This window comes from Nymphalis io, chromosome 4, assembly GCF_905147045.1.
Source record: "Nymphalis io chromosome 4, ilAglIoxx1.1, whole genome shotgun sequence".
NCBI classification, from domain to species: Eukaryota; Metazoa; Arthropoda; class Insecta; order Lepidoptera; family Nymphalidae; genus Nymphalis; species Nymphalis io.
Window position 1 is genome coordinate 8291563 of NC_065891.1, and position 12180 is coordinate 8303742.

Consider the following 12180-nt stretch of genomic DNA (forward strand, 5'->3'; position numbering starts at 1 on the left):
TAACGACTGCAAGTTTAAAGATAGGAATAGAGAATGATGCCTCTCCTATCGAATACCTCAATCACCTTTATTAAGGCAATGAAATAGATTTATATCGTCCACGGTGATTTTATGTCAAAGTGCAGTTCATTGCCACTCGACAATGTCGGGAAGACAATGTAATTTTATGCTTAAATGAGCCTCACCTGAAGTGGAACTCGCTCGGAAAATTTTGAATGGCAATATTACTTGCCTCTGTGTCTCGCACCTTTGTCTTCGTCCTAAATTGTAGTTATGCTTTATATAACAACAGAAGCGTTACAACTTTCCAATGGTATATTTTCTTAAAAACGTTATTTCAAAGCGGGTTCCGTGAAGACATTACGAAATATACTTATTATTAAGACTTAACCGAATAACACGATTTTTGCATTGGTTAAAGTGGCCATATGAAGTCTATTGTTTCTTTCATAGCTTAAAAAGTATATAACTAAGATGATATATATTCTATTTTTTACTTTTAAACATTAATTTGTGATTTATTTACAGACTAAAATGTTTGTATCATAAAATTTAGAAAGAACTTTGGTGATAAAAATCTTAAAGTAATCCTAGTCTAGTTAAAAACGGAGTTACGAACACGCATTAGTATGAAGAGATACGGACAAAAACACAATAAAGTATTTATGTTCTCTATAAAATCTTCTCAGGCCACGAACTCATATTTTATGTGAAGCCGCTGAACCCAATTACACATGAATGGTTCGTCATGATCAGAGATTTTTTGGGCCCTAATAAAAACTTACGATGAGATTTATTCCCCGCTAGGCGGCCGACAACCATATTCTAATTCATCTTATTAGCGTTGCAACCTGATAATAAATTCTATACTAATTAATGAGCTGTAACATGCACAGAAAATAAAATTATTCTCCCCTGTGACTATGCTGATCGCTTAAAAGATCTTATCTTTAAGTAAATTAAAACTATTTGTGTAACGCAGCTATAACGATTCTCAGTAAAGCTTTACGTAGTTAACATTTTATCATTAAACATAAATAAAACTTTATATGAACTTATATAGAAATAAAAATCAGATATGGCGAGCCTTCATTAGGCTTATGAGCAGAGATTTATTGAACACATTAATTGATACGTATCGATGCAAATGAAAACAAATATATAGTTTTATAAGAAATATCATTCTAGAATCCATGTACAGCTAATGCCTGGGCCGAGTCGCGAGAATTTAATCGAAATCTGCGTTTGTCAATCAATAAAACCGAGCGAGACGGACCACTTTGTGCATTGGACAGACATAATGTGGACATGACGATATTGAAAAAATAGCTATTTATTTATTATAAAATAAACTTATAGATCGATTAATCTAGTACGTATAAAATAACTTATATACGTATATACGTAATAACGTATAAAATAAAATGAACAAATTTTTAACAACAACAGGAACACGCGCCATTTAATTTTAAATAGCGGCATCACAACTTGAAATTTACTTAATCTTCTTATATATACAATCTCCAAATTTACTTTATCTACTTAGTCTTAATGGCGTTGTTGCAGTTGAAGTATCAGCACGTCACCTAACAAGTGCTTATTGTATTCGTAGTTTGAGGACAGGTTGACACGCAATGCGGGACAAATGCCATGTGCGCTGAAGACACCGACAGTATTCAACGATTATCGACATCACGAATGTGCTATACATTAGAGGCCAATAAAATACGATGCCTATAAGCCGCGTATGCAAAAATATGCATTGCTATGATTTCTTTCACACTCTTGCGTAATTAATTTACTCTAGTTTCTAGTTTCTAGGAATAACTTGACCAGTTCTGATAAAAAACAGTATAAATAATTATAAAAACCTTTACTTTACTTATATTTTAGTAAACCGTGGTTGTTTTGCTTAGATATAATTTGTAAATTTCAGTTTTAAATGACCCATGCTAAGAAATATTTTTATCAACTAAATACATACTAACTACAAAGTAGATCACTATAACGAGGAAAATATCATATAATATATATAATACATACATATAATACCTTTTATTTCTAAAATAAAATAAAGTCGTATCATTTCATAAAACTTATTATATTTATAGCGATTATAAAAATTGAAAAAGATATAAAGTCTGCTACGAGTCAATCCATACATCTATTAACGTCCGATAAATGTTACCATGGGCCCGTGATAAAAGTGACCAAGTTGATAATTTATTGGGCATACCGAGCAGAAACTTCGTAAAAATAAACATGAATGGCTGCCTTATTGGGGCTTGATTTAATACGGCCAATAAAACAGTAACTAACCTTATATAAATTACTAAACAAATAAATAACATTTGTGGTAATCAACTTTATATCTACAGAGAGCGCTGCATCAAATTGGATACTGTTTGATGCTAATAGCGAAACATTGATGCTATTGGAATTTATGGGAACGAACTCCGATATATTGTTCACTGTTTTTTCTTTAATGTCATATTATATAAAAAAAAATTTAATATCAAAAATGATACGAAAAAATATACAGCATTAATAATACTCATACCTTAGGATATTTTTAGGTTGAATTGTATTAAGCTCGCGGTGTCTTTGTAAAATCATTGTGATTGTATTCACTTTGTTACTACAGCTTTAAGGCAATGTTGTCGCATTTAAATTATTTTATACTTGGTGACTAATGTCGTAACTGTTAGAAAACTCTAACAGTTCTGTTTCCTAACGCTTCTATAGAAAGCCATGATTGACAGACACGTTTCAAACTATTCTAGCTTATAACTGCGTTTCAACTCAAGGAAAATTTAAAACTTTTATATGGTCAATAGGTACATGTTGGTGACAAGTTCTTGTAATTAACTTCAACAAAAACGGATATAATTTTGTGCGAGTATTAATGATAAAATTAAAAGAAAATTAGCGAAGTTGTCGCCGGTAACTGACAATTATACAGCTAACTATTCAAAGCTCACGGACAAACAAAGCGGAATGTAAAAACTAGTAAACAAATATGTTACAGCGTTTACCACTTTACGTACCAACGTACATGCTTCAGCTTCCACATTACATTACTATAACCCGGCAAACTTAACACATATTAAGCTGTTTACAATCTAAGAGTAACTACGTACTTACGAATATACAGATAATAAAGATATATAAAGAGCCGCGGAAAGGCACCGTCTAATCACTCCGTCGTCATTAAATTGAGGCAATAACTCTCTACATAGTAGCGAGCATGTATAAAGGCTCATAATTCTTTGCTAAAGTCTGTTGTAGCTGTTCAGAGATTGATGGAACCTCTCCTTAGGTGGCCTCTTAATAAGTATCCGTTAATTCCACTTAAGTTCCAAGCTCAAACCAGAATCCAACGTTTCGCATTTACGGACAAAATAATGGCTCCATTGAAAAAAAAAAACTGTTTTAATATTTATAATTAAAACTTTAATGTTAATAAGCATAAAGCAGCCTTTTATTGTTAAAAATTAAAACAAGAAAGATAAAATATTTATAGTTTTAAACAAAAGCTACGTTAAGCTATTTTAAGTTCACATCTAATAAAGTGTTAATTATTTTAATTTTTATTTCCCGCATAGTTCAAACGAAACAAGGATTTTTTATTATGACAATACGATGAGATATGATCGAAATGTATTTAGCGTCTCTTGTGCGAGTATAAAATGTAAAATATTAATTTCATTATTCATAATCTCATGTTCAAGGTCATGAACAAAATAAACAAGTAATCAATCAATCTTATTTCATATATAATATCATTGTAATTGAAACGTTTGTAGACTTATAAAGTTTATTGTCTTGAAATGATATTTCGAGTTCGACTCTTACGACACGGCAAAGCTACACATTTTGCCTAAGGTATAGGTTTAAGCTATGACGAGAATTACAGCTAGTACCTTGACTCTTCATAAGATCTGACAACTTTTTACAGTGCAGGCAATATGTACTCGTCTTGGCGTTACTTTACATGAAAATGTTTTTAGTGGGGTCACTAATTTCAATTTTATTACATATAACAAATGATTTAATTTCAAAGACTGAATTTTTTGGTACGTATTTATTTAATAACAGATAATGTCTTGGCACCTTAATTAGTGGGGATAGACTCTTTCAGATATTAGTGTGCCTAGTGCGAGTTTTTTACTTAATATATAGCGTTGATGGCGCACTCTTTTCGTTCCATTAGCACAGTAGGTGCAGGCGGATTATTATGTTTGATTTTTAAGTAATTTAAATGATCTAAATTATAAATTGTTACACCGTTTACTATTTTTACTCTACTAAAAGTAGCATATAATTAATTTAAACTTATATTATAATCAATCTAAACTTAAATTACTATAATTATATTGTACTTTAGTAACACACTACTACTCGCTTCTTTGTTAACATTAAAAATGGAAAAATACACTTACAAAAAAAAAACAAAATAATCTAGTTTGAAAATAATATAACCTAATAAATGGTTTTATTTTATTATTATTAATTCATTTTGATATATTCGATACCAGATTAAAAAAATATATATACATTATTTATTAATTATTTTTTAATTTATTATTGTATTATTCTTATTGCTCTTTTAATTGTATTATATGCTTAAATGATGAGGAAAATACGCTTCATTTACTTTCATTCCAAAGTCATAGTCACTCTAATGGATAGTTTATTGAAAATATTTTTTGTCTACATAGATACGTGATTTAAGAATATAAAATTAAAAAGGCAAATGCAACATAACATTTTAATTTCAATCTTTAGAAGTACATCGCTAGGCATAATGTTAAATAAAAGCAATAGGTACATCACAGCGGTCTAAATTTTTTATAAGCTTTATAGAAACTTTTACTTAACAACATTATCGCGCAAAAGGAACTGTGTAATTTATATTTCAGCTTGCTAATTGTTTCCTTAATCGAACGTGTATGGTATTCATCGTTCATATATTATATCCTCTGATTTTAATGATTTATATAAAAACTGACACGGATTCCGTATTGCTTGCCTTGGAATATTATGCCTTAAAATATTTTCATTGTATAATTCAAATTATTTATTTTAAAAAAATCACGTATGATCTATATTGAGATACAAATCACATAGTTTCTATAATAAAACACTTGTCAGTTTGTGCTCGTTTTAAACGGACACCATAATATCCCATTATAATATAATCGGGTTCTTATATATCAGACGAGTAAAGTGATTAATTAATTTAAATTAAAATTTCCGATGGCAAGAGACCAGATGGTTTGACACTGGTCCCATGGCAAAGGGGAAGAAGTTTGATATGGGATGCTACCTGTGTCAATACCTTCGCGGCCTCTCACCTGGCCTCTCACTAGCGTTCGAGACATCGGGATGTTGGGGGTCGGATGCCCTTACTTTAATAAGGGAAATTGGCTGTCGCCTTAGAGAGAGGGAATTTGACAGTCGCTCCGGGTCCCACTTGGCACAAAGGTTGTCCATTGCCATACAGCGCAGAAATGCGGCCTGCATTATGGGCAGCTTTGCGTCGGGTGGGAATCGGGAGGGAATATTTTAAATTTGACTAAAATAATAAAAATTAATAATGTAAAAAAAAAGAAAAAAAAAACTGCTGGTAAAAGGAGTAAGGATTTGAGAGAATAAAGGTGTCTGTGCAACTGAACTGCAGCACATTACATAATTGCGAATCAACAGTTCAAAGCTTGCATATTGACTAATAACAAAATGTGCATAAAAAAATTATTATTAAAATATATTTACTGTTTATATGAATTTAATAGATCTTTCTGCCTTAAATAGATAAGTAAAAACTCACAATAATATAATATAATCATAAATAATATATTCTAGATGCTGTTTAGCCCAGGAAAAAATAAACGCGCAAAGCTTTGTAATTTATACGTAAATTTTTTTAGCTAAAATCAGCATGAAAAGAGTTAACAATCCAATCGCTTAACTTTTTTAGATATAGTATTGATGACAAATTAATAATTTTAATTACATTCAAGATTTAATACTACTATTACAAACTGTCTTATTCTTCATTCTAATTACAAGGTACAAGTACAAAGAAAAGCGCTGACAAAGGATGAAATATATTCATATTAAATTAGATATTTATTAGACGTGAGAAAGAAGAGCCGTGTCGTTAATTAAGGACGGTAATTTGACAAGCCCTGACAGCTAATATTGTGTTCAAATTGATTTGTGTTCAAAGTTGAATTGATTTTGACAGAATCAATAAGCCACTGAGTTCTCATAGCTAGTGAAGAATGACACTTACATAATACCTAATCGTTAGAGTGAAGAAAAAAGTATTTAGTTTTTTCTTTTACAAATCATGTTCATAGAGTTTTTTATTGTTATAATCTACTTGAAACCTTTATGTTATTAGTTTGACTGTTTTAAAACCTATTTATTGGTGAAGTATATAATATCAGATTATGATAGTTCTACATTTTTATCCTAATCACAGTATTTTAATAAGGTTCTTTTTGTCAGCGTTGTTTTTTTTTAATAATCCAAATTATGGATTTCTTATAAAACTAATTCGAAACTTCTGTCTTAACGACTGTTAATATTTGCTACAACACAATACAGATCACTTAATAACAACGCTGTGTCAGTCAATATTTAACGTTACATTTGATAACGAGTGCAAAATCTTTTATATGAAATGACTTCAACAAAAGGTTAAGACTTGGTCCTTGTGGCTCCACGTATAATACACGGGCACAATGCGCCCATCAGTAGTTACCGACAAAACGATGCGAGAGTAATTATAAAGAGAATGAAAACGCACAGATCGGACATGACACGTAACTCACCGACAATAGCGTGGAGATAACAAGACAGGAACCTGTTTAAAATTCCTTCTAATCGAATATGGCCTTTATGGTTGTCTTTAACACGATTATTATATATTTTAAGAGGTCTTCTGTGACTTGCATTTCGTTCACGGAGCGTTCCTGCTTGAGGTGTCGATCTGTCGAATAAATAGCTTTGCGTCGAAGTGATTGATTAATGACAGGCTCGGCGAAAACAGACCAGCTACCTAATTAAATACTTCTGACAGTAGTTGACTAGACAGGAACCTCATATGAAGATTGACCGTACTGTTGAGTGATTCATGGGATCTATCTTGAATACATACAACTTACGTTATAAAGGTTATGTTGAAGACATCTTCGACTTAAGAATAAGTACATATGTCAGTAGAACATACTTATTATATATTAAAGTTTCATTTATGATTTGATTACGTTTTGTATGAAGTATTACTGTGAAGGTAATTTAAGCTACTTAATGATTGATAAGTAAAGAGATAAAACTTGTGCGTTGACAGAATACAAGGTTATTTTGAAATATGTGATTTTATTTTCATAATATGCGATATTGATATTAATATATTATTTCCCCTAAGACACGGGTCTTCCTAGCTTAGGGTGCCAGGGTTTCTTTGAATGTATGTACAAAAACTGTTTCAGTTTGAAGCCTACTTACCTAGACTTGGTGGTAAGCCTTATGCAAGCCCGTCTGGGTAGATACCACCCTCTCATAAAATATTAGCAATACTCAGTACTAAGTTGCTTATTGCGCATTAGCGAAGTAGATTTTTTAGTTAGATGGTTAAAGAATATGTCTTATGGCACCAATGTCCATGGGCGGTGGTGACCACTTACCATCAGTTGGTCCATTTGTCCATCCGTCTTATAAAAAAGAGCTTAAAAATAATCGTCTTTCAACATTTTCTGAGTGAGGTACGAAATGAGTTCTTTATTATTAGCTCCGATAATTCTCTTTAGTTGTGAAAATCGTTTTACTATGATCGTGTCCATTCTTCTAATCTAGTAATTTTGTATATCAATATATTATATCAATCAATTACATGCAAATAATAGTGATGATGAATGGTGAATATGATGATATATGACACTAGGTTTTCCATAAGTCAGATTGACAGTAATATCTATTCACCTTGGACTCTAACTCTAAGGCCCGATTTTTTGATCAGTAGTCAACTCAACTAATAGTTAAAAATAGTAACGAATTGTTAGATTTTAGCAAAATATACTTTTGATCAATAGTTAGTATTACCAATGGTCATATATTTAACTATTAATTTTAAAAATTAACCACTCAACATTGGAGAGTTTACTGTATTGCTTTTTTGCGGTAGAATATCTGATGAGTGGATAGTGGTGTATTATTTATAATGAATTTATACATAGTACGATATTATGATAATATGTCGGAAAATTCATCAGACGACGATATTGTTACGGATGGAACACGTGTTAATGAGAAGGCTGAATTGTTTTAAGCTACGTAACCCACCTTTGGACACCTGGGATAGTGTAGACGTTTGCCAACGGTATCGGTTGTCCAAGGAAACAGTTATGTAGTTAGTCGGTCAAATTGGAACCTTTCTAAAAATTTCTTCCACAAGGTAGATAATGTACCGATTAAAGGTTTCAATGATTGTATCTTTAATTAGCAAGCCATGTTCACAACAGCACCATCTAACCTCAAATTATTTCTCGCGTTTTAGAAATCAAGCCATGATGTCTCTTGAGCAAATATTGCTTTAATTGCGTTTCTATGTCACAAGCACCATGCAACGATGTTCTGGAGATTTCTTCAGATTTCTTGAAATCCTCCAAAAAACCAAATAGCCAATGGTAAACTTTGACTTTTGTTAAAATATTGGAAAACGTAATAGCTCTTTAACCATTACTTGACCAGTTGACGATAGTTAGTTAAACTAACAAATTGTTATACGTTTTGAGTACAGATCATAAAAACCGGCTAAAGGCAGCTTACATTCTCAAAACAAACGCCACAAATGCCGTTTAAAATGGCCGAGCTGAAGCTATAGCTTTCAGCATTAATGGTATGTGATTGTTATAATGTTAATTTACTAATGCAATGGTTCTGTAAAAATTCAATCGCTAATTTAATCAAAATTTTGTGTAAAAAATATGTAAAGCAAAACATAATACTAAAAAGAATTGTCTGGCTCTTAACTCTTAACAGAAGCGGTGTACATACGGTGTCATTTTAATTGTGTGTAAGCAGCCTTAAAAGTAACTTTTTTTCGTTTTGTTGCTGTTCTTTGAATTAATAATAATGTCATTCACGATTAATCAATTAGGTCTTTAGCGTTTATTACCACTGTATATTTCAGAACGTAGTAAGTACAAAGCACTCACATATTTCTATTAAGCCTTTACAGTTTAAGCTGTTTATTTAAAAAAAAATATATCTTCTCCAAAATTAACAAATATTTTTACCTATATTATTTATTTCGATACAAGTTTTTTTTAATTTATGTTTCCACGACTATTATTACTTACAATATAAAAAAGTATGTAAGTATATAGATAATTATATAACATGACTTCATATACATCTTTAAATCAATCATAATCCATATCACTGGCTATAACACTGAAACATGTTACATTGTCAAACGTCAAAAATTATTTGTTTTTAAAAATACCTCACCCTCAACGCATACTATGTCAATTTTAACTTATTTTACTGTTTAATCATTAGTAAATTGATTTACTATGGTTTATTATTACACATCAAAACATACCAATATGTTGAAGAACATTATCAATGACTACGGAACATTTAATGAAATATCTCCCTGTGAGTACATGCAGATGTATATTGAAAAGTGTCCTGAAACTATGGAGAACACTACAATCACCTGGATCGTAGAAACTTTTTTGCGAATTCAAAAACATAGTCATTTTCATAAAGAAGTAAAGTCTCATATATTAAAGGAACTGTCTGAAGAGGATCAAGACTATTTTATTATTATATTTGATGCTATCCTTTTTCAAATTAGTCCTAAAGATATGTCAAATCTTTATAAATGTTTATTTAATTTAAGTAAGCCACTCCTAAAGACCTTTCCAACTTTGTTAAGTAACGATGACATTCTTGCATTTATATCACATATAGCACAATCCGATTACGATACAAATTTTATAACTGAAAAGATAAATACACCTTTACATTCATGGCAACCATACATGAAAGAAATGATAAATAATTATAATAGGTATGTTACAAAAATGTACAATAAAAAAATAAAACCACCTACAACACCAGTGTCTCCCAGAGTTTTAAATAGAAAGATAAAAACGACTTTTTCACATTCTTTAAAAAAATCATCACCAACTCCACCTAATTCTATATGCAAAGGATCAAAAATGCTTACCAAAAGTGTTATAGATCAAAAATTAAAACAATTGCATGATATTAATACACAAAAAGCTGTACACTTATTGCAGACAGTAAAGGCAAACAATAATCATTATTGTAGTCAAAAATCTGAGAATTACTATAAAAAACTATCTGAAATCAAAGATGAAATAAAAAATGAATATGAGAACAATTTCCCTAAATTACCACCGAAAGCCAATATAAGTTCCACGCCACCTCCCGTAAAGGAAACCACGACCACATTAAAAAGAATTAATAAGAGAATACAACTAACAGAAAAGGAAGAACTTCAATGGCTAGAAGATTTAATGATAAATTGTCGAAATACTACTAAAATTGAGGAGCTTGAGGAATACGATCGTCAAGAAAAAGAGAGAGAAAGATTATTAGACATTGAAAAAAAACATCTGCTTGGTAAAATATCTTATGAAGATGCTTTGATAGCGAAAAAGAAGCTTTATGACGAAAATAAAAAAAAATATGATATTTTTTTAAAAGAAAAACGATTATGGGAAGAAGAAATTGAAAATTGGAAAAGAAATGAAATGAATAAAAATCGCAAGCAAGTAGAAAAGTTGTCACTAATAGAACTTGATATGCTACATGCAAAGAATCTTAATATTGCTAAAAAGAAGGAAATTGCTAACCAAATAAAAAAAGAATCTGAAAACATAATATCAAAGGCTGAACGAGAAAAACAAGAAGAATTGGATCGAAAAATTAAAATGATAAGGGAATTAAAGATATTAACAATGATTGCCAAAAAAGCTAAAGTTCCTAAAATAATTGATTTTACAGAATCTTCAGGTCTAGGTTTGCTATGTGAGATGTCAATTGCAGAACTTCAAGAAAGACTAAATTTTACTAAGATTGAGCTTAAGGAAGAGCTCGATAAAAAGAGAAAAAAAATTCAAGACCAAAAACTAACCTTAAATAACGACTTAGAAGAAACAAAAAAAAATATTACAAACTATATGTCTGAACGAAGAAATATAAGAAAACAAAAGAAAAATCAAAACAAAATCGTAGATATGTCCTCTTCAAACGAAATAAATGAATTGAAAAAAATTCTCGAAGAAAAACGAAATTTACGAATGAAACTTACTTGTTAAGGTAAATAACAAAATGTTAGTATTATATTATTATATTCCAAATAAATTTTATTTTTTTTATTCCATAATAATTAATTTAACATATTAAATAACTGAGGACGCTACCCTAAATGAATACATATTTCAGCCGGAGGCCTAATGGCTTCGATTGCTTCATTCAAGGTTGACATTAAAATAGATATTTCTTATGTTTATTACATTTCAATTCAAATTCAATCGTCCTTTAATAATAATGACTGTTAATGGCAATTTAATAGTAGGCTAAAAATAGATCTTATCTATAAAAATCCACTCTCTTTAATAACAGAAAAATGTTAATTTTACTAAAAAATTATTTTCTTTATTAGGATTTCTTAATTTTTCTTGTTGCGATAGTAATTTAATTAAGCTGTGTTTTAAAAACAAATTATTTGATAATTTTTTCGGTTCAATTAGATCTGTAATAGACTGCAACAGTATTGTTGTGAATTATAATATAAAGACTTATGATGTCTTCAGGCGGGTCCAATCAATGCGCATGCTCGAATTGGCCGCAACACTTAATTAGTACCTGGCAAAGTGAAATATTGGTAATGGAATTTATAATACTGACATGATAAATCTTTTAGTAGGTGATAAGCAATAAAGTCATTCTATATTGTCTTCATTATAATTACAAATTTAAAATATTTACATTTTAAAGTTTTGTCATGTTTGAACGGCGTATAAATGCTTAAAAACTTTTATATCATCTCTAAATCGTCATTTATATCGAACGATTGTGTGCTAACAGTCACATATCAATATCAATATAATAGAACAAATCAGGCGACAA

The 12180-nt window shown here is 30.2% G+C and overlaps 2 protein-coding genes across 2 annotated transcripts in view; one reads left to right on the top strand and one right to left on the bottom strand.

Annotated features, from left to right (window-relative positions):
- Positions 1-12180, bottom strand: part of LOC126768180 (uncharacterized) — a 276661-nt gene that overhangs the window by 27069 nt on the left and 237412 nt on the right. The window lies entirely within an intron of this gene.
- LOC126781908 (uncharacterized) lies at positions 9532-11366 on the top strand. Its single transcript, XM_050507029.1, has one exon. The coding sequence runs from the start codon at positions 9588-9590 to the stop codon at positions 11364-11366; it is 1779 nt and encodes a 592-aa protein (XP_050362986.1). The 5' UTR covers positions 9532-9587.